Here is a 24,321-nt window from a genome sequence, read left to right on the forward strand (position 1 = left end):
ATATAAGCTCAATATCAACACATTGTGAGTATCAATGCACTTCAATGAAATTAAATAAGAAAATGTAAGTCAACATCAACTTAAATAAAGATAAAATAAAGTTTATTTCTCTTGTGCACTTAAGGTCTGTTGGTTGTAATCAACTGCTGTATGAAAGATGCAGAGGGATAGGCCTTTGGATGCCATTGGTTCTGAAATTAGACCAACTCTTGGTTCAAAAAAGGTTGGCTTTCAAATGTTACTCTGGTCTTTATGCTCAGTGGTCCTATTCCACTAAAAATAACAAACAAGAAATCCAGCAAATTTAAGTGAGATCATGTTTTATTGATGATGAAACTAACACATGTCAGTGATACGCCTCATGCTCATGAACCTCTGGCCGCTCATGCCCATATCCCTGAAGCTCCTGTACTCTCCGGGCCTCATGTACATCATCCTGCCTCTGTACTGGGGCTGCTCGTACATCAGCCAGTGGCCGTCCATCACGTGGCAGGACTGGCAGTCGGACATACGGTAACGATCCTGGATGTTGTCACAGTCGTCCATCATCTCATTGGACTGACCACCGAAGTTCTCCCTCTCGTAGATCTTCATCCTGAACTGGCCTCTGTGCTGTAATGCAGAGATTCAGAGAAACAGAGTAAGCTGACTTATTAGCAAACAAAGTCAATTGAACAGTTTAACTTTGTTAGTGTAACAGTTGAACTGTTGGTGAGTTATCTTACAAAGGGGATCATTCTGCAGGACCTGATGTTGTCAAACATCATTCCCATGCTCTGCATGCGGTGCATGTCGTTGTACTCTCCCCTCCTCATGAAGAACTGCTGGCCCATGTAGTTGTTCCTCTCATAGAGCATGAAGCATCCGCTGTCCACCCTGCAGGACTGGCACCTGCTCATGTAGGAGGACATGTCGGAGCAGTCGCTCATGCACTCATAGGAGCGACCCTGGAAGTTCTTCTCCTCGTAGAAAGTGATCTGAAACAAAGAATTTGTCAACCATGGTATATCTTTCTAGAACATTGTGCTATAAATTATTGCTAATAACAAGTTTGCTACAATATTTAATGTACAATATATTTATGTTATATTAACACAAATCAATGATATATATTAATATATCCTTACCTTGCCCATCATGATGGCTGTGTTGGTATTTCAGGTCTCTCAGAGATCGGTTGGTGAACTGATGCTCTACCTGCGTCAAGCCCCTACATTTATACCTGAACAGACCAAAAGACTGCATGATGGACCCTATTGTTCAAACTACTGACTCATGACTCTGACTCAATGTATTGTTGAAGCCCATTGAGAAGCTTCCCACATGCTCTTAACAGGGTTGAGCTTATTTAACGTATAGATGGATACTTCACTGAAAAACCTTAAGAGGATTCAAAATGAACTTGGAATTTTTCAATCCAATATTTTAAATTCTGAGAGAGAGAGTCAACACATGTAACCATACATTTTTTTTTTTACAATAAATCTAGCTGAGTAAGGCTGGCTGATGGGAGCCAGTCTGCCACCTCTCTTTCCTTGGCAGAATCCATGTGGATATTTCCGGCAGAAGAAATTAAATCAAATAATGAAACAAATTTACAAAAGGTTTACTTTAATATCCTGTATCACCAATAATCATGTAAAATATATATAGATTATGGATCCATTCAAAATGCTTCTAAGAATGTAATTGAGTAGATTTCTAAAGCCCTCCCAGATAAGGCATAGGTTGATCTACAAGGTCATGAGGAGGACCTTTGTGAGTCCATCCAGATATTCAAGTTTGTTTTTTCTATGAATTTGTCTGGCCTTAGCCAAACTGATAAAATCACTAAGTGCTGGTCTTGCTCTCTTTATCTATATCTAGTTTGAAGTAAAGCAAAACATATTCTCCTTTGTGAAAAAGCTTTTTTGTAGATTTCTGTAAATCTTTAACCATTATTCTGTCTTAATTGGGATAAATAGTTAAGAGTGCAGAAGATTGTGAAACTTCTTCGGGCCCCACCATATCTTTTCTTAATTCGATAGACTGCGGTATTCCTTGGCTATCATCAACAGAGTCTCGCTCTAAAGTACTGGTTCAAGTACTGGTTGGACCTATCTTTATTTTTATCTTTTTGGGGCATTCAATGGGGTCAAGGCCAGAAAGAATATGCAGAAAGAAACAGTATAGGTACTCGCAAGGTCAGGATGATCTCACAAGTCTAACAGCTCGGCCTGCAAAATGCGTTGCCTCGAGTGTGGCAGCTCCTCCTCCAAAGCCTCTCTAGTGGCTGCTTGTCGGAGTTAACCACTTTGTCGATGGATGTACTTAAACCAGGAATGGAAATTCCACCAAGAGCCCGTATGCTCCGCCAGTAATCGCAGAATGCCGATTGTCCAATCGTATGGCCGAACGCACGCTGCAACGCACCTCACTTTTTTTTTTTGGTGCACCAGCACAAAATTTCATTGCGTCGCCTTTAACACCATAACATCACTGTTTTATCGCCCTCTATAACTTTCATTTAATGTGAATGTATTTTAAACAAGAATAATCAAGGCTCCAGTCTAACTTTTTTCAATTGTAGGGGCACGACCAGAACTTTTAGGGGCACACACCGTAAATCAACATGCCAATGTTTTTTTCAATTTTTTTCGCTGTATTTCTCATACATATTTTGATAATAGATGCAGAAATAACAATGTGCGGTTTCAAATTCAGTGTCACACTTTATTGTGATTCTCATCTATTCCAACTGTTTCCACGTGCGCGCACGCTTACGAGCGAGCAAGAAAGCGACAGTTTCAAGCGCCCGCTTGTCGTGCCGCTTAACAGGAAGCTGCGCACCCTCACTGCCCGCTCGCCTCTCCATTGAGAATGCAGCAGGCGCGACAAACACCTCCCGTATTAAAAGCCCTTTGTGGCACATGAAGGCCTGACCGGGTTCGAGTACCTGCACAATTTGGATGAAACGGGCGAAAGATAATTGATTGTGTCGGACATGGGTGCGGGTCAGGATCGGACGCCTGAACAGCACGGGTCGGACGCGGGATTTGCGATTGCGAGCGAGACTTCTCTGGTGCTGGATGTGTTACTCAAAAGCGGAGGAGTGAACTAAAACCGTCAACAGTGAATGATGTTTTTTTTTGCACAGCAATCTAAAGCACCAGGCCAAACACAACATAGTACAAAACCCCGGCGTTCCATCTAATCTGTTTCAAGGTCCCATGGCATGCTACTTTATGGATGCTTTAATATAGATATTAGTGGGCCCCAAACCCAGTATTCCCGAAATTCAGCCATGGTGCTGAATTACAGCCATTACGAGCCAGTCTCACATTTGTGTTTTGTTTGCTTTGACCGGCAGTTGGTCTGCTTATAGGTCGGAATGAAGCGGCCATCGAATCTTGACAGGGTGGGTACTTTATTCTTACACACAACGGAAAACGAATCCTATGCAGATCGCTTTGACCGGCACCGTTTTTTTCTAGCGGGAACGCTAGGTTAGTGTTACCAAACTATTCTAATTATTTATTCATTTTGCTATACTCTAATATTATTTTTTCTGTTCGAATCTGTTCAGTGTTCCAAATTATTTGTTATTAAATGTTACTTTAAGTTAATTGTTATGTAACTTAATATAACTTAAAATGCTTCTTAAATTTAAGAAAATCGTGGGATGTATCGAACCGTGGGTCAAAAATCATGATACAAACCGAATTGTGAGTTGGTGTATCAGTACAGCCCTAGTAACCAAACTAGGCAAAGACATCTGGACATTGGGATAAGTTATTTTATTTATTGTTTATGTACAATATAAGTCATATTTAATCAGTTTTCTTTTGTTCATCGTTGTTTTCCCATTGGAAGGTATTGCTCTATTTCAGTTCGTTTGTTTGCCTCTTTTCTTATCCGTCACCGTCTTGCCTGCTGATTGCTGCAACAGAGTTTATACAGCGTTCATACCATTCCAACCTACTAGAAAACAAAACACAGCAGACGGTGGCCACAAGATTTTCCGACCTTTATTGATTTGTTTTCATTTTATTTCGTTTTTCGGAGATCCATGTATTTTGTGTTTGCAATTATCCCATGTTATATTTGCCATTTTAATTTAAATGCATTCATGTAAAGACAGAATTATTATTTGTTTTTTTTCATCTTAAATTAGTTGGAGTTAATGCTCAGATAAAGTAATCAATACAATCAAGCTTAGAGGCACCAAATCTATGTGCATACTCACAATTGCCTAGACTAATTCATATTTTTGGGATACATTTGGAACACATTGCACTGCTACAGTAACACTGCCACTGCCTTTTGGAATCAATCTTTATCGGTTGGTAAAGAGCATGTGGACAAAATAACAGGGAATTCCATAAAAGTACTACAAAATGTCTTGTGCTTATGCAAAATGTAGAATCAGCATAACAAATTGATTTTGATAATTGAAACGTAATGGATATTTTAGTGAAGCAAGGGGAGACTGATACAATGGTTAGATCACCAATACTGGCAGTGTCCTTTTAAGTTCTTCCTTTTCATATTGAACTGCATCACTTCTGAGGTGGAGGTAGTCTCATAAGACTACCTCCCTTTCAGAAAACATTAAAATAATGCTTGGATCAATCAACGGTCACTCGAGGCTACCCCTTCAGGCTAATTATCATTGATAAAATCAGGAATATCCAGATAGTCTTACGAGGCTAAGGTGGAGGAACCTAGAAGATACCCTGGCTATTCTGAAATTAAAGATGACAAATACATTGATTAAATGGAGATGCAGCGATGGTGGTGCAAACAACATTTAATACACTGCTACACCTTCTCTACCATTACGCATTCTGTGATTAACGTGATAATTCACCTTTGATAAAACTCAGAGGGATAGACCTTTGGAAGCCTTGGTTCTGACATTAGGCCAACTCATGGAATCTTGCTGTGAGATCAGTGGTTCAAAACACTCAAGGTTGGCTTTCAAATGTTGCTCTGATGGTCTTCTGTTATGGGAGAAATTAACCATTACTTTTTATATTAACTGAGTGTTATCAGGCCTATATATCATATAGATACATTGATAGTGGAAAGCAGCAAAATCACATCTGAATTCATAGGAGAGCCTCACACGGCGCCAGAGAGTCTGGGGCCAAGGCGTACTGACGCCTAATGTTTAGATTAACTGCGGATGATGACCACATACTTAAAGGAATGTATGGTTGACTGTCCTTACCATGTAAGGAGACCTTATGTGCATGTGGAGGGCGGTCATACCATATGGAAAACAGTTTAGTTTGGGAGAATAAATGACCCGGCAGTGTCATTTATATATTCAGTGTCATCAAACCTCACTCGGCTTCGTTGTTGCTTGTTCGCGGGTAACAATAAAGTCTCTTGTCATACGTGAGCCAGACTCCTCGATTCCTCAAGCTCTCTTAGTTTAGTTGAAGTGATAGAACTTGGTTATTTTCTACCACACTGTATGCTCAGTGGTCAAGCAAGAAATCCAGCAAATGTAAGTTAGATCATGTTTTATTGATGAGTAAACTAACACATGTCAGTGATACGCCTCATGCTCATGAACCTCTGGCCGCTCATGCCCATATCCCTGAAGCTCCTGTACTCTCCGGGCCTCATGTACATCATCCTGCCTCTGTACTGGGGCTGCTCGTACATCAGCCAGTGTCCGTCCATCACGTGGCAGGACTGGCAGTCGGACATGCGGTAACGCTCCTGGATGTTGTCACAGTCGTCCATCATCTCATTGGACTGACCACCGAAGTTCTCCCTCTCGTAGATCTTCATCCTGAACTGGCCTCTGTGCTGTAATGCAGAGGTTCAGAGAAACAGTGTCAGCAGAGTCATTTTAACAGTTGAATTTGTTCAGAGTAAAAGTTGAACTATTTCTCTTACAAAGGGGATCATTCTGCAGGACCTGATGTTGTCAAACATCATTCCCATGCTCTGCATGCGGTGCATGTCGTTGTACTCTCCCCTCCTCATGAAGAACTGCTGGCCCATGTAGTTGTTCCTCTCATAGAGCATGAAGCAGCCGCTCTCCACCCTGCAGGACTGGCACCTGCTCATGTAGGAGGACATGTCGGAGCAGTCGTTCATGCACTCATAGGAGCGACCCATGAAGTTCTTCTCCTCGTAGAAAGTGATCTGAAACAAAGAATTTGTCAGGCAAGGTTTATAATTTCAGAATATCATGCCATTTCTTGATTTAACTAGTTGGCTGTAATCTGTATCATGTCATTATGTTAACGCAAATAAATGTGTGTGTATGTATGTATGTATGTATGTATGTATATGTGTATATATATATATATATATATATATATATATATATATATATATATATATATATATATATATATATATATATATATATATATATACACCTTGCCCATCATGATGGCTGTGTTGGTTTCTCAGGTCTCTCAGAGATCGGTTGGTCAACTGATGCTCTACCTGTGTCAAGCCCCTCCATTTATACCTGAAAAGACCCCTAAAACTGCGTGACTGCCCCTATTGTTCAAGCTACTGACTCATGACCTTTACTCAACGTACTGTAGAAGCCCATTGAGAAGCTTCCACCTGCTCTTAACAGGGTTGAGCTAAATTTATGTATAGACGGATGCTTCTCTGACAAACTTAGAGGATTCAAATATGAACTTGAAATTTGAAATCTACCCATATTAGTGTTGCACGGTATACCGATACTAGAAAGGTGTCATGATACCCTCACGCAAAAAATGATACGATACGCTTATTTCTTAATAAAAAAAAAGAAGCTTTTATTAAAAAAAAATATATATATATGAAAGAAAAAAATACTTTGAACGAAAGCTCTACACATACACAACTAGATTTTTTTAAATCTGCAGATTATTTAAAAAAATGGAAAAGCATATAAAACTTATTTTTGGATCCCTTAAATATACTTTAAACACTTTAAACACTTTAAACACAACATACATGTGATTTGAATGCAGAACCTTGAGTGTTTTAGAATACATTTACTGGCAAAAAATAATCAAATAATAATCAAATACAGCCTTATCTTATTGTCAATAAAATAAAATAAAAAAGATATTCAAAAAAATAGTGCAGGAACTTCTTTTTATTGGTAGCATAATTCTAAAATAGCAGTTTTTTACTTACATATTGGAACATATAAAGAAATCTAATTACTGCATAATAATGATTTGTGTAAGGCTGGGGTAAGTACAGGAAGAACTTTTTTGTAACTGTACACAACATATTTGAAAACAACATTTAATAATAACATAAAATAACTGTATAGGAACGAGGTAATGTGTGTTGTGTGGGGCAAACAGCATATGGATATTTTCCAAATAAAATTCTATTCACATGCCCCTGCCAGTCGTAGAGTCCTTAATATTGCCACTTCAGCAGGGGCAGGTTGTAGTGCAGGAAGCACAGCTTTTCAACATTCTCTCCCTTGAGCGAGCTGCGCTTCTCCTCATAAATGTTGCCAATAGTACTGAGCACCCTCTCACTTGGCACAGAGGAAGGTGGACAGCAAAGGTATCTCCTGGCCAGGCCTGACAGTCCCTTGAAGCGGAAACCGTTTCTCTTCCACCAATCCAGTGGGTTCCCCTTTTTCCTGTCTATGACAGGCTCCCTCATATATCGTTCCAGCTCTTCAATGATCTCCTCTGGTTCCTCTTCCTGAGTGATTGAAGAGAGCATGCTGTCATACAGACTGTCTAGAACCCTGTGGGCCTTTCCCTCCTCCACTCTCTGTCTTTTTGTATCTTCCTCTTCATCACAGGCAGTTTCTGCTTGTATTGTGTCTGCTTGTGTTTCTGGTGGATTCCTCTGTGCCTCTTCTGTTACCAAGGCTTTGGCTTGTGCTAGTGTCTCTGGTGACAAGGGCCTCTCCTTGTAGCGTGGGTCGAGCAGACATGCGAGCACCACCTCTTTGCCTCTTTCACCTTGGAGAACCTTATCTCCAGGCTCTCAGCATGGTCTTTCTTAGAGTCTTGATTCCTCTACTGTTTGGTCCCTCTGACTCTAGCAGACACTTCAGCACTGCTACACAGGGTATAATGCAGGAAGCAGAGGAGTCGGCCCTGCTCATTTCAAGTGTTATATCTTCCAGTGGTGTCAGGTTTTTTGCCACGGCCCACTCCTCAGCACTTGGACATACAAAATGGCTGTGGTCACTAGAATAGGCTGTGATTGCTCTCTTTTGCTCAAGCATCCTGGCAATCATATGCAGTGTGGAGTTCCACCTGGTTTGCACTGCCTGGATTATGGAATGGTTAGGAACACCAACCTCTTGCTGAATGACAGAGAGTCGTTGTTGTGATACAACTGAGTGGTTAAAGTGTGTGGCTATTCTTTTGAGTAAAAAAAATAGATTTAAAAAAATCGGCATTAATCTGCGACTTTTGGCAGATGTTGATTATTTTCATAAAGACTATAATCGGCCGATTAAATCGGCAGGCCGATGAATCGATCGGGCACTAGTCAAAACCAGTGATGTTGGAGGCTTTGGTGACAACTCTCTCTAATTTCCTCTTGGTGCGACTGTCAGAGCTCCCATACCAGACGGTATATGAAGCTGTGATGATGCTTTCAAAGTTTATTGATCTTCAAAAAGGTGTACTTGCATTATTATGCCATTATCATTATATTAGTTGAAAAACTGCAATATTATTGCTTATCGCAATAATAATTTCTGATAAAAATGTGTTATCGTGACAGGCCTATGTGCTATATGTTATACATGACTATATCAGTCAAATTTAAAACAGTGTGATAAATTACCAGTTAAAAATGAACAGTATCTGCAATCAAAAGGTTATGAACAACCTAATCTCATATCATTTACAGTAACAGCTCATATCAAAAGACTCCTCACACTGTTTTGTGGTTTTCACTTGGCTGCGAAAAACGTATAACAAATAACAGTAACATTGTTGAGACAAACCCAGTGTTTCCCCTATATGAGCATTTCAGCAGCGGCGTACCGCCACTGCTGAAATATGACCGCTGCTGCTGAATTTCTTTTTTTAACAAGAGGAGAGGAGAGCTTCAGCTTATCTCTTTAAATTACGAATCTTGCGCTACGCAAAATAATATAACATTCCGTGCGCTACGGACGCTGGATATGCGCTTCATATCCAGGTGAAATCACACACTTGTGAGTAAAGCATATAAACGGAGAGGAGAGCTCCCTCTTATCTCTTTAAAAAAACGAATGCTATATTATTTTGCGCTACGGACGCTTCATATCAAGGTCAATTCACGCTGTGAGTAAAGCATATAAACGGAGAGGAACTTCCGTAAAGTTGAAAATAAATTGGCAGGTTCTGAGTTTGCGGTTCAAAAGATCATCAGTGAAACATTGTTGCGACATAATTGAGTGTAGTAACCAGGGGCGATTCTAGGGTCAGAGCTTTAGAGGTGCTGAGCACTCAATGAGCCCCACTGCCACACCACCCACCCTTTTTTCACACAAAAACAAAAAATATTTCTATTGAAAAATAACTTCATAATTTTAACATTGGTTCAACTAACTCAAAAGATTTTTTTCTTTTTTTGGAGCCCTTTCCAGAACACCATCTTTATTGTGACAGTTCATACAGCCCCCTGTAACAAACATAAAACCCTCTTCACTCAGCTGGTTTTACTGACCGTTAACTCCATGTGCCTCCTTTTGTATCAATAGTCATTAGATTAGATTAGATTCAAATTTATTGTCATTGAACAAAGTAACAGGTACTTGGACAACAAAATCTTCAGCAAATTATTTACAAATGGCCATCTCTAATCTCCTTGGTTGCACACCTGTCTGAACTTTCATAAAACATGCTTCACATAAAGAGCAAAAAAAAGAAGGTAAATCCAAAAAGTTACAAAAATTTACTTTGCCCAGGTCCTGAAAATACTTAGAAATTAAAGATATAGAAAAAGAAAGAGAGGGAAATCTTTGATTGTACTTCCCCTGAATCCCCATTTTGCTCTTCGATGTATGCAGGTGATACACTCTACTTTGGGAGAGTTAATCTATGTCGCCGAACTTTGAGGGTGGCAAACCTGTCAATGACCCTTTGGTGTTCAATTCCTTCAAGCATCTCCTTCTCAATGGTCATCACAGCTAGGTGCTGGAGTCTGCTTTGGCCTGTGGTCCTCCTGAGCCATGTATGGAGCCGACGCAAGGCACTAAAAGACCGCTCACATGTACAGCTGCTAACTGGTATGGTCAAGGCAACCTGCATAACAGCTTTCAGTGAAGGGAACATTTCTGAATCTAGGAGTTTGAACACTGCTAGCATGTCCTGAACTGTACCTGCCTCAATCTTGCGCTTCAGATAGTTTTTTGCAATTATCACTTCCTCTGACTTAAGTTCAATATGGTAATGAAGAGCCAGTGCTGTCAGATGAGGCTCAGACAAGAAGTGGCCTGAGGTTGGACTGCATGCCTGAATTCCATTGAGCACCTCCTCATTCACACCAGAAAAACGCCTCTCAAGTTCAGAGATCATTCGGTCCAGACAAGGAAACAAAAGTTTCCTCTTGAGATCCTCAGACTCTGAGGAGCCACAGGTTTCACTGACTGATAGACTGATACTACAGAGTATGTTTTGGACATTATTTAACAATTTCAAAGACGAACAAATATAATTTTTAGAATAACATTTCTTACTCCCAAGTTTTAGGGGTGCTGAGCCCCTTTTTAGGGGTGCTTCAGCACCCCTAAAAATGGGCTAGCCTCGCCCCTGGTAGTAACCCAGAGAACCAGCTACAATATTGTTTTCATCCAAACGAGCCGTCTTTAGCGAACGGTGAATTGCATTGGCTTTCAGCCGCAAGTTTAGGGACCGTCTGCAAAGCGCAAAACTGAAAACGACCACAATGGTACAATTTTAATAGCGTCGCTATTATTGACTCTAGAGCCCCAAAACTCGTTCCATAGAGGCATGGCCTTTTTATGGTCCTACTACAACCTTTTAGTTTTGAAAATATATCTCTTCTTATTTTTGAGGATTTTCTTATTTAGGAGCAATTTCAATAGCGTTGCCATTATTGACTCTCGATCCTCAAAACGTTTTCCATATAGGCAAAAAATATATCTCTACTTATTTTTAAGGAATTTCTTTTTAGCAAAACTGTCAATATGCATTTTTTTTAGAAACAATTTCAGTACCGTCACCATTATTGACCCTAGAGCCCTAAAACTTGTTCAATAGAGGCATGGCCTATTTATGATCCTACTACAACCTTTGTGATGGGGAGTGGGAGGATGCATGGGTTTGAGGCACAGACCTTTGCGATTGTTGTAGTGTTTGTGTTATGTGATTTTACTGTATAGGGTGGTTGTTGATATAATATATTTTTTGTTAAATAAATGTAAATAATGGTTATAAAGATTATACTTGTAATATGTTCAATCTCTTCATATTGATGCAATTGAACAAACATCCCCCGCCCCCCACCCACGCACGCATGCACACACACAAACACCACTACTACGAAGGGCTGGTCATTGTATTTTCAGACTGATATGAATCTTCCCCAAGTCCTTGAGCTTCGACTGGTTGATGGTTCTGGTTCTGAGATGACAGCTATTACATCTGATTGGAAGTAGAAGAGCACATCTCGGGTTTGGGACCATATGAAGCAATTCTTCGTCCCAGGCGAAGAATTTAATACAGGAGACCTCGATTTCTTCCCCGATGATCTTCAGTGCCTGCCCAACAAAAGGCTTTTTGTCATAAGAGACAATAACCATCTTTCCAACCATGTCTTCTTGTGCCGGAATGGTGGTGGAGGGTGCAGCTTTTTCAGCATTATAATCGAAGACTGAGGGTGATTCACAGTCACAGGAAAGCCCCATACGATGGCAAAAACAGGACAGTTCTCTGTAGAAGATCTTGCCAGGGGTGTTTGTTGTCACTTGATGAATACCCAAAGTGCCTCTGACTTCTGGCAAACTACCTGGCACAGCCTCATTCCCCCTGGCAATGTCAGCCTCTGACACCCAATGGAATTTCACACTAGAATTGGCTTTTGTCAGAAAGGAGTACAATTCTTGATGGCGTTGGATATCACCTCCTTGAAGCACGAATGCATCAGCAATCCTTTTCATTGAGCCACCAACACCATCTGGCGCACCCTTTCGATGTGCCTTCTCCGAAAAGTTCCATGTTACCTCTTTTATGCCACGAAGAAAGGGCAAGGTGGACATTAATGATAATTTTTTCCTATTCCTATATTACATTAGTGGGCCATCACTCATGAAGTGCACAGTTGTAATGCTTGCATTAGCTTGAACTTCATCTAACACAGGCTTCAGATGTGCCCATACTGCCCGCTCGTCATGTCTTAAAGAGTCAGAGATTGTGGCATAAGCTTGTGACCCTTCTGCAGTATAAACCATGCATGTATGGACAGTGGCCTGTTTTCGACTCCCCCCCCCCCCCACCAATGGTAGTGCTGAATCTTACAAGTGTAGTTCTCAGAAAAGTCCATGTGGACTACAGCCTCGTGGTCTTGGAGACTGTTCTTGAGGGCCCTGCATTGTTCCACCTGGTGTATCCAAGTGTACTGATGCTTTTCCAATCCATCAAGTTTTTCATTGAAGCTCTTCATGAGATCTTCACACGTAAGAGTTTTTTCACAAAATGTGAATACGTTTTCCCTTTAGTGCAGACCCTCTCCCTCTGCCATTGACTCCATGACACCTTGCTGGTTTTGTCTGGAAAGAGTGGCTCCATATCGGTATAGCAGCACTTCGCACACAGCCTAAACATACACGCCCTGCTTTTCAAATCACACACAATGTGGGCAAGTGCTTCAGAAGTACTCCTACTGCCTACAAGGCCACTCTGGTGCAGTTTCTCGAGTAGGAGGCTTACATTTTCATGGTCTAGGCAGGCACAGGTGTCTCGGTCTTCAGCCTTTGGCTCAGTTACATAAAATGGACGGAGGCGGACAAACTGCTGGTATGAAACTACCCATCCCTCTCCTGCCTCTGCATTGTAGTCTCTATGAAGCTCTTTTAGCGACTTTGTCAACACCCGACGCTGTTCTTTGACGTTATCCTTTGATATTGTGTCTTTTTTTCCAGCTAGGAGATGGCTGTTCTCATCTCTAGTGAGGGACTCCACCACACTCTGTCTTCTTGCTGGCCCCTTCCTGAAAACCTTTGTTGACATGGTTTTTCTTGCTTTCCTGTATTTTTTTGTCTTCACCCTGTTGGCTTTCTTGCGAAATCTATCTGCTCTTCTCTTTTCTCTCACAACATCCTTTTTTAGCTGTTCTATCTTCTCCCTCAGTTTCTTTGTGCATACCCCTGTTCGACTGCTGGAGGTTGTTTTCTTTAGGGTTTTATGAGGGCTTGAATAGTGTTGAGATGGCCCAGGTGGTGAGGAGTGTTGAGATGGCCCAGGTGGGGAGGAGAGTTTGGATGGCTCAGCATGGTGTTCATCCGCAAAAGAGTCCTCAGACATCGGTGTCAGATTGATCAATGCCTCCACCTGCCTCTGTTTCTCTCTGCATCGTCTCTGGTCGAGCCTCCACTGTTCCCTCCTCTTTGCGTGTGTAGATGCTGTCAACTCTTTGATGGCACGATAATAATCACCCTGTCCAGCTTGTTTCCTCTGCCGTTGCCTGCGTGTATACATACGTACATTTATTGATATTTATTCATAAATATACATACAAATACACATACATTTATATGTGTATATTTACACACACGCATACACACGCACATGTGTGTGTGTGTGTGTCTATATATATATATATGTATGTATGTATGTATGTATGTATGTATATATATATAATATATATATATGTATGTATATATATATATATAATATATATATATATATGTTGTAATCAGCGTTGTGATCTCCTCTCCACGGCCAGGATTACAGCTGCGCCTTGCGGCGGTGAAATTAGCCGACACACTTGGTTGCTGCGGGTCTGCTTTCCCAAACTCACCGTACGCGCCACACAGAAATTTGATGCATTTCATTTGCTTTGTACACACGGCACGGAACAGATAAAAACAGACTATAGTGGGCTATTAACCATACGTATGAAAACAAAGTCATCAAGTGTGCTCGCGTTCATTTTGCTTCCTTTTTAAAAATGTTGACTGGTGTTGCACATTCTTGTACACCTGATATTTTTAACAATATTACTATTTCTTGATCAGGAAAGAACCATTTCAAATTTCCTTCCCTCTGATTTACATCAAATTATAAAAAAAAATAATATAGCGCCATTGATTCCCATACAATTTTTTCGGTTGTCCAAGGTCCATACCTGAAGAATGAGATGTTTTTGAATCAGCCTCTCTATACAGGGGTGGTCTGTGGGGAAGGCTTTACCTTGAATAGCAAGGAGCCCTGGGAGAAGAATGATTGGAAGGGAAGTTAGGTCACAATAGCGCTCAGGCTGTGGAAAAGTAAGGTGTGGAAAAGGAAAAAGCATCAGAAACAGAGTTAGGGAGTTGAGGCCTGGGGCCCATGTGTTTTTAATTTGGGCCGTTTATTACTGGAAGCCTCATCTATTAACCAACTCCTGGAATCCCTCTGGGAGATTGTTGAATAGTTGTCAGAGAAAGAATCCTTAGATGCTGACATTTATATAAATTATTCCTTAAACAATGATGATGAATGATGATTGGAAATAACTATTTGAAATGGTTTGTATGCAAATGTATGGTATAGTTTCTGTGTTGATTGGATTTAGTTGTTGGTAAGAAATAATGATTTTCAATTGTAGTGTTTGAGGAAGGAAATTTGTATCGTCCAAAGCTACTGAATGGAATCCATTTTAATTTGGGTAATATGATAATTTCCCATTTGTTTCCATGCTTATTTGTGTATTTGGTTCTACATTTTTCATAAGTGTTTTTTGGCTTAAATAACATAATAAAAAAAGATCAAATAATTTACCTTTTCTTTTAAAAAGATTATACATTCCAGAAAATGCTGTTGGTTTGGTTCAGGTATGCAATCAGAAGATAGTTACACATTTGTAAAGTCCGGCAAAATAATGGATTATTTATTAGATATGTAAATTGTTACGCAATGCATATTGTTAATTGATATTCAATGTTTGAGTTTGGTTGAGTTTTGATGTCTTCCTCAATATCGCCATACTTGTTACCTAACAGAGGGTCAAATAACCATATTTATATGTATTTACCATATTAACTTTTACATAGATACTACAATGTTTTGTATTGTAATTACTTTTGTACCCCATATCCTTAAAGATACAATTTCTCTCCAAAATGGCCGTCAAATAATTTTATTCATAATGGCTATCTCCAGAATATAATGTATTATTTTGGATAGTCAGGTGCTATCAAGTTATAATGACCATCAAGAAATCCAGCAAATGTAAGTTAGATCATGTTTTATTGATGAGTAAACTTAACACATGTCAGTGATACGCCTCATGCTCATGAACCTCTGGCCGCTCATGCCCATATCCCTGAAGCTCCTGTACTCTCCGGGCCTCATGTACATCATTCTTCCTCTGTACTGGGGCTGCTCGTACATCAGCCAGTGTCCGTCCATCACGTGGCAGGACTGGCAGTCGGACATGCGGTAACGCTCCTGGATGTTGTCACAGTCGTCCATCATCTCATTGGACTGACCACCGAAGTTCTCCCTCTCGTAGATCTTCATCCTGAACTGGCCTCTGTGCTGTAATGCAGAGGTTCAGAGAAACAGTGTCAGCAGAGTCATTTTAACAGTTGAATTTGTTCAGAGTAAAAGTTGAACTATTTCTCTTACAAAGGGGATCATTCTGCAGGACCTGATGTTGTCAAACATCATTCCCATGCTCTGCATGCGGTGCATGTCGTTGTACTCTCCCCTCCTCATGAAGAACTGCTGGCCCATGTAGTTGTTCCTCTCATAGACCATGAAGCAGCCGCTGTCCACCCTGCAGGACTGGCACCTGCTCATGTAGGAGGACATGTCGGAGCAGTCGCTCATGCACTCATAGGAGCGACCCTGGAAGTTCTTCTCCTCGTAGAAAGTGATCTGAAACCAAAATATTGTCAGCCATTGTTTATAATTTCATTAAAGCCACTAGTTGGCATCAATGTATATCATATCATTATATTAAAGCAAATCAATTATTAACATTAATACTATATATATATATATATACCTTGCCCATCATGATTGCGGTGTTGGTTTTTCAGGTCTCTCAGAGATCGGTTGGTAAACTGATGCTCTACCTGTGTCAAACCGCTACATTTATACCTGAACAGACCCAAAGACTGCATGACGGCCCCTATTGTTCAAACTACTGACTCATGACCCTGACTCAACGTACTGTAAAAGCCCATTGAGAAGCTTCCACATGCTCCTAACAGGGTTGAGGTAATTTAACGTATAGCTGGATGCTTCAATGAAAGACATAGAGGACTGAAATAGGAATTTGACATTTAAATCATCTTCAATCTTTCTTTATAAAATGTTCTCAAAAATATGTCTATATCCCATAACAGCAATAAAGTACAATACCAAAAGTTAACACATGTATATTTTTTTATATAACTGATGAAGGCTAGTTGGTGGAAGCCAGTCTGTTACCTTACTATAACAGAGAATGAAACAAGCCCTAACGTTGGAGCATACTCCATTTATTCACAAAGATGCAACTAACTGAATTCGGATACGGTCACATGAATAGCACTTTGCCATCAATCACATGACACTGACGCAGCAGTGCCACATGTGACACAGTTATATTTATAAAAAATAAAATAAATAAATAAATAAATTGATTTTCAATCAAATGTGGGATGAATTTTTATTGAAGTTAGAAATAAGATATATTAGTGAATGTTACCTTGAATCAGTGCAGCCTGTGCCTTCACACTGTCTTGATGGAAAAGCTGGCACCCAACCTCAATAAATTGCCACGTGGATATGGAAGTAAATCTGTGCCATCGGATTTTGAAAATAAAAAGCCATTGAATTCTAAGCGCTGAATATTTATGCATTGAAATAATGTATCTGGATTTTTTGCCTCTGAATTTAACTCTTACAATATTCAATAAATCATTTTCAGCTTTATTTTTTAATGTTAAAAAATTCAAAATCTAATATTCAACGTTAAAAATTTAAACTTAAATATTTTCAACGTCCCCATATTCAACATGCCAAATTAAGCTGCAAAATTCAATGTATGAAAATTCAGTGTTAACATCCGGGGACCCAAGGAAGAGCAATCGATCCTAGATGCTAGATCGCGGTCAAGCAAGGAGAGCGGGAATAAGAGCGTTACTCGCTGGTTCTTTCTTTCTTAATACAAACGTTAATTCTAAACATCATTTTACACAGTAGCCTATAATAGGAAATGCTCAAAGGTAAATCAACGTCATTTAACACAGACTGTAGCTTTTTATGGGGAGAGAAGCAACGGTGGTGGACCTTACTAAACTCCCTATCCATGGTATCGGTCTGTAAAATGCTAATCAAATCAAATGTGTTTATTAAGCACATTTAATAACAAGTTGAGGGGGGGGATTTTATGTTTTATTTATGTTTTTGTTATAATGCAAACCGTTTTTTGTTTTTTTACTGCAGTATGAAATAAACGATGAACTAATGGCTGTATGTGAAGTGTGTGTGATTGCAGTGACTTGGCTGGATTTACATGCAGCGTAAGGGTAATTGTAGTGGGTCAAGGAGCCCAATTTATTAGGGCACCAATTTGGGGCAATCCACCGAGGTCACTTTGCCTACGTTTGGTGTGGTGCTGGGGCGATCTGAAGCCCGCTGCCCACTGTGGAACGAGAGCGCAGAGCCGACAGTATTGCGCAACTGAAGCGGCAGCAACCTGTAGTTCCAGTGGAAGCACGGCGTGCCTCAGGGAGAAGCGCCCGACAGCAACCTGTTTTTAATTTGTCATCCTCATAGCTTTATCATGTGACTCGGTGCGGAATAGTGTTGGCTCTGCGCGCACCACAGAGGCATATAAGATAAGATATACTTTATTCGTCTCAGCAGAGAAATTTAGGTGTTCCAGCAGCCAGCATACATACACAACAAAACACAGCAAATGTATACATACATATCCCACCTAAACAAAACCATGCACCCACAATACCTAGACTTGGATAGAAAAAGTGGAATGGATGGTCCATGTGCATAAGTAGAAGAAGCTGTTACTCAGACAACAATAAAAAATGTGTACAAATATACAGGTGTGCAAATAAACAGGTGTGCAATAAACAGGTGCAAAAAAGATAAATAAATATATATATATATATATGTAAGCATATATAAGTATATATAAGTTTGATATATATATAAGCAGTGCACGCTAAAGTTTAATTTAATATTCTTCTGTCGTCCCCCCCCCCCCCGGTCGGTCGTTGCCAGGGCCGAATTTTGTTCCAGGTCCGACCCTGGTTACCACTACTGAAGCTGTCAGCCTTACCGTTTTGGCGGTGTGAGCTTCAAAGCACCAGCAACTCCCTGCCACAGCCCCATTAACACCCATGTTAAAAAGGAGGGATTTTCTGCAGGGAAGCATACTGTTTCTCTCCCTCGCGCTAGAAATCCATTCCGTACCGAGGGTCACAAACTAAGCATGTTGTATAGCGCCAAAATACGAATAAATTAGTAATTTTACACCCATTTTTTGGTGACGTTAGCTGTATAAACTGTGTGTTAGCTGAGCAATTTGGCGGCTAGAAAACTGTTAATGAAGTTAGCTAATGTACAACCGCATGGTGGTATTTAAAAAAAAAAAAAAAAAAACATTTATGTGCTGGAAGACAGGGTCGCTATTTCATTAAACTTTGCTAGTGCTCTACTTACCGTCGTATGGAGTCCTCCAAGTGATGTTCACTGCGGTGTCTCCGAGACCGTTGCTTGCCTCTGTTGTTGCAAAACGCTTGCTAGATATCCCATGATTCCACTCTCTTTGCGTGCAAAAACTACTAAATTTCTTAAAATGTTGTAAGAGATGAAGACTATTGAGTTAGAGTGAGTAATAATTAAAGTGCTTGAAACTGATTGGTATAACTGCTCCATACTCAAATATTCTGACTGGTATTTACTGAAAATATTATGGATATCTTAAAATAATAATTTGTTTGTCAAATACTAATTTATTTTCTGAAATAAATTAAATAATGGATTTTAATGTAAGGCTAAATTAACTGTTGGATTTTTAAGCATTTATTTTGATATGTCCAACTCAAATAATCAGTTTTGTGACTTTAAGAGATATTATTAAGGTAATATTCTTTTGTATTATTGTGATATTTAGGCCCTGAATGGCTTTTTAGAGTGTAGGTGTCCGAGAATGAATCCTTAGATGCTAACATTTTCTAGATTATTCCTAAAACATCATGCGTTGATGATTGGAATTTGCGATTTCAGTCATTTGTATTCAAATATATGCATTGTTACTGTGTTGTGTGTTGATTTGATTAAGTTGTTTAAAAAAAAAAGACGATTTTCATTTGATTTTTTTATTCTCTAAAACTACAGAATGCAACCTATCTTGAATTGGGTAATATGAATGTTTCCCATTTGTTTCCATGCCTATTTATCTATTTCGCAAAAAAAATCATACAGAGTTCATATAATTTACCTTTTCTTTTAAAACAATAAAACATTCCAGAACAAGCTGTTGGTTTGTTTCAGGTATGCAATCAGAAGGTAGTTACACATTTGTAAAGTCCTGCAAAATAATGCAATATTTCTTAGAAATGTTAATTGTTATGCGATTCATATGTTAATTTATATTCAATGTTGGAGTTTGGTTGAGTTTTGATGTCTTCCTCAATATCGCCATATAATGTTACCTTACAGATGGTCGAAATACCATATTTATATTTACTTACCATGTTACCACAGTAACTTTCAAATAGATAATGTAAATACTACAATATGTTTTGTATTGTAATTACTTTTGTAGCGATATTCTTAGATATGGGTACAATTTTCCCTCCAAAATTGCCATCACATGATTTTAATCATAATGGCTAACTCCAGAATATTCTGTTTCATTTTGTATAGTCAGGTGCTATCAAGTTATAATGACCAATAACAAATCCAGCAAATGTAAGTTAGATCATGTTTTATTAGTGAGGAAACTAACACATGTCAGTGATACGCCTCATGCTCATGAACCTCTGGCCGCTCATCATATCCCTGAAGCTCCTGTACTCTCCGGGCCTCATGTACATCATCCTTCCCTTGTAGTGGGGCTGCTCGTACATCAGCCAGTGGCCGTCCATCACGTGGCAGGACTGGCAGTCGGACATGCGGTAACGATCCTGGATGTTGTCACAGTCGTCCATCATCTCATTGAACTGACCACCGAAGTTCTCCCTCTCGTAGATCTTCATCCTGAACTGGCCTCTGTGCTGTAATGCAGAGGTTCAGAGAAACAGTGTCAGCAGAGTCATCAACACAGTCAATATAAGAATTGAACTAGTGCAGTGTAAAAGTTGAACTGTGATTTATCTTACAAAGGGGATCATTCTGCAGGACCTGATGTTGTCAAACATCATTCCCATGCTCTGCATGCGGTGCATGTCGTTGTACTCTCCCCTCCTCATGAAGAACTGCTGGCCCATGTAGTTGTTCCTCTCGTAGAGCATGAAGCAGCCGCTCTCCACCCTGCAGGACTGGCACCTGCTCATGTAGGAGGACATGTCGGAGCAGTCGTTCATGCACTCATAGGAGCGACCCTGGAAGTTCTTCTCCTCGTAGAAAGTGATCTGAAACAAAAAAATGTCAGCTATAGTTTATAATTTCATTAAAGCCACTGGTTGGCTTTAATCTATATCAGGTCATGATATGCCAATCAATTATTTATGTTAATACTTTATATATATATATATATATATATATATACATATATATATATACATATATATATATATATATATATATATATATATATATATATATATATATATATATATATATATATATATATATATATATATATATATATATATATATATATATACCTTGCCCATCATGATGGCTGTGTTGGTTTTTCAGGTCTCTCAGAGATCGGTTGGTGAACTGATGCTCTACCTGTGTCAACCCCCTACATTTATACCTGAACAGACCCAAAGACTGCATGACGGCCCCTATTGTTCAAAATACTGACTCATGACCCTGACTCAACATACTGTAGAAGCCCATTGATAAGCTTCCACATGCTCTTAACAGGGTTGTAACCCTAATTTAAGGTAAGGATGCTTCACTGAAAAACTTTGACCTTAACATTTGTAATCATCTTCAAACTTTCTCTGTAAAATTCTCAAAAATATGTCTGTATGCCATACATCTAACAGCTTTAAATTTGAAGATGAAGGATGCATGTATAACATAACAATAATATAACAAATATAATAAAAAATAATAATAAAAAGCAGACCCTTACCCTATTAATGATTCAACTAATGTCTTCTTGTTCAAGATTGAGAAACAGGACTTATTTCTGTATAGAAATCCAAATTTTCTCCTAAAGGATTATGTTAGGTGTTCCACATAGGCCTGAAATGTGAGTTCAGAGTCAAGCCAGATGACAAGATATTAACTATTTAAATTTGCTCACCTTGGAGTGTATGTATGTTTTGAGCGCAGTAAAGGCTAGGCGACCTAAAAAACAACATCCACTTAGTTTTGTCTGGGTTCAAGACAAGCTTGCGGCTTACAAGAAATGTTAAGCCGCTTAACATTGAAACCGCTGAAATTCATTAAAGGCAGTATGCAGGCTTGTAGCGGCCAATGCAGGAGTAGGGCCAAAACTGCACAAAATTGTTTAATCCACATAGTAATGGCCATCACAATGTTGAGAGTGGTGAAAAATATTATTAATATATAGTGTGAATAAAAGGGGACCTAAGGCAGACAGCCAGCTTCAATCAGGCTAAAGGCCTAAGTGAAGAAAAAAAAAGGCTTCATCAACAGGATCAATGTAATGATCAACAGCTAACAGCTATTGGCAGACGCTTGTGAGCTTACCTGTTTGTATCTGCTGTAGCAGCTGCATACAGCTGTTGTGTCAGCCAGTGTCTCCAGTGTCCACCCCTCCTTGAACTCCTCCTACCAGCGATTCCCCTCTCTCTTCCGAAGTCCTCTCCTCCAAGGTGTTGAGTTTGACAGAGGACATCCCTCCTCCTGTCTTCTTCATCTCCCAGGCCACGGCAACTTTCGCCCACGGCCTCTTCTTATTATCTGCTGTCACTACATTTTCCAATTACCCCATTAATCATTTTCTCATTGCAACAATGAGAAAATGAAATCTCATGCATTCCTCTATGACGTTAGAAATCAAAGAACTTCCTATGTCAGAAAGCAAAGAAGTTCATAAGACAATCGACAATTCTAAAGAAAGAAATGGCGTTTAAGAAGATTCTTAGGAACTTCTTTTATTTTTCTTAAGGATCTTCTTAAGATAATGTTTGTGATTCCAGCCCCTGGATTTTAATGTGTTGGCATTTTTCCATAAGCTAGCACCGTTTCCTTGAGTTTTAGCAAGTGAAGACAGGTTATCATGCTGATATATTTATTTTGCAGCTTCATGAAGTGTAACCAGTCCCCTGGGTCACCAGTGCGTCTAGCCTTTGACCAGGCTGTGTCTCTGGACTGAAGGGCTTCAGTGAGATCTGCTGAGAACTAGGGACAGGAGGGATTTTTTATAAAAAAAATTATAGGTGGCATACTCTTCAGTAATGGAGTTAAAAATATGAGAAAAATGATTAAAGCTATCTTATGGTCTAGGATAAAGCAGACACTCTCCAAGTCACTCTCTAAGCTCCCTTGTGACGCGTCCCTTTGATTTAGTACCTTTGACCACTGTAATACAGGCTGTGGGGCAGTGGTCACTTGAGCAAAGACCCCAGTATAAGGGTATTTGAGTGATCCGTTGGTCAGCAAAAGGTCAATTAAAGTGGATTTAGATAGATATTTGAATTTGGTCTCATGGGATGATTAATCCCATGAGACCAAATTCAATTTCCTGCTCAATCGAAAGAACAGCAAGGGAAGACAGCCTTTTTTGTGTCATGGTGGTTCGCAGGTATGTTTTTATGAGTTTTAGTATAGAAAAGCTTCTCTCAGCTGAAACTACAGTAACTGGGAGAGTAAGAAGGGGTGCAATACTTAAATTTGGATACAGGTCTACTATGTCCTCCTTATAGATGTGATTTAGCATCTCTGATGGTGTTGAGATGTCTGTGGGGAAGGACTGAACTGCCCCCTCTACCTCCAGCATCAGTTCCTGAGCTTCAACATCTTCTTTGGTCTTCTTCTCAGGTCTTTGAGTACAGAAATCCATAAAGCTGGAAAAATGTTTCCATATGGGAAAACCTTTCTTTGACAGTGAACAGAGCTGTATCAACAAGAGGAAGAAAAACTTCTCGTTTGAAGATCTCTTCTGCTGTACCCTTGTTTCTCTGAATTCCTGTAAGTAGCCTGTAACTTCAGTTACAGGCTGCCTGAGTATATCCTGAGTGTAGCAACTGACACTGTGGGGCTCTGCAGAAGCTTGCTTACTTTGTTGATCTGGAACAAAACATTGTACCATGCAATGATGCTTACCAGAAAAGGCCATGTCTGCATCTCCTTGAAGATCCCTTTAGCTGACGAGGCAACTTCTGCATCCCTCTTTTCCTTGGCATGGTCCTCTAGCACCGTCAACGCCTTTAGGACGTCAGGCAACTGATACAGAGCTACTCGTTGTGACTCAAATCAGTGCAGTCCATTATTACTGAATAATATTTGGCTTTATTTATTCGGTCAACAATGGCATCTGTTGTGCACTTGGCCACAAGTGAGATGATTTCATTTTGGATCCGACTACTCAGGTACGTGTGGGAGGCTTCCTTAGCTTGGATTCGTCAGAGATGCTCACGCATCACAGGGTCAAACTGAGCCATTAACTGAACCTGACCCAAGAAATTACAGTTGCCTGGTTGATAAAGTTTGTCAGAGTGGCCACGGAGAGGGAGGTTTCTCTCTGACAGGAAGTTGATAATTGCCAGTAACCTGGATAAAATCTCATCCCAGCGTTTTGCTTCTGCTTCAATTATGTCCTGATTATGTTGATCTATTGTTGTTTTTGTCTCAAGCCGATGTGAGTGCTGCCTTCAGCTATCAGCATTTTTCCTGTGCTCTTCAGACCTTTCATGGTTTAAATTAAATGCATTGCAAGGTTTTTCCATCTTTTAATCCTTCCTCACTCAGTTGTTTTTGGTTTACGAAAAAGCGACAACAAAAGCAAAAAACACGGTCTACACTTTCACTGTAGACTAACCAAGACCTGTTCACCCTCTTACCATTT

At 39.8% G+C, this 24,321-nt stretch overlaps 3 protein-coding genes across 3 annotated transcripts; all 3 read right to left on the reverse strand.

Moving 5' to 3' along the window:
- Positions 1-336: 336 nt before the first annotated feature.
- Positions 337-6,147, reverse strand: LOC307073853 (uncharacterized protein; the record flags this gene model as incomplete). The annotated part of the gene is made up of 5 exons (XM_079733812.1): positions 5,893-6,147; positions 5,532-5,802; positions 1,128-1,144; positions 726-1,013; positions 337-612 (listed from the first exon to the last, which is right to left on the reverse strand). The coding sequence occupies exons 1-5, from the start codon at positions 6,115-6,117 to the stop codon at positions 337-339; spliced, it is 1,077 nt and encodes a 358-aa protein (XP_079589938.1). The 5' UTR covers positions 6,118-6,147.
- A 9,263-nt stretch (positions 6,148-15,410) lies between these two features.
- LOC307072813 (gamma-crystallin M1-like) lies at positions 15,411-16,028 on the reverse strand (the record flags this gene model as incomplete). The annotated part of the gene is made up of 2 exons (XM_079732302.1): positions 15,777-16,028; positions 15,411-15,686 (listed from the first exon to the last, which is right to left on the reverse strand). The coding sequence occupies exons 1-2, from the start codon at positions 15,978-15,980 to the stop codon at positions 15,411-15,413; spliced, it is 480 nt and encodes a 159-aa protein (XP_079588428.1). The 5' UTR covers positions 15,981-16,028.
- Positions 16,029-20,110: 4,082 nt separating this feature from the next.
- On the reverse strand, positions 20,111-20,746 carry LOC307072809 (gamma-crystallin M1-like; the record flags this gene model as incomplete). Its single annotated transcript, XM_079732298.1, has 2 exons — positions 20,489-20,746; positions 20,111-20,383 (listed from the first exon to the last, which is right to left on the reverse strand). The coding sequence occupies exons 1-2, from the start codon at positions 20,690-20,692 to the stop codon at positions 20,111-20,113; spliced, it is 477 nt and encodes a 158-aa protein (XP_079588424.1). The 5' UTR covers positions 20,693-20,746.
- Between the last annotated feature and the right edge of the window lie 3,575 nt (positions 20,747-24,321).

This window comes from Pollachius pollachius (genome assembly GCF_949987615.1).
Source record: "Pollachius pollachius genome assembly, chromosome: 3".
In the NCBI taxonomy this organism is placed as follows: Eukaryota; Metazoa; Chordata; class Actinopteri; order Gadiformes; family Gadidae; genus Pollachius; species Pollachius pollachius.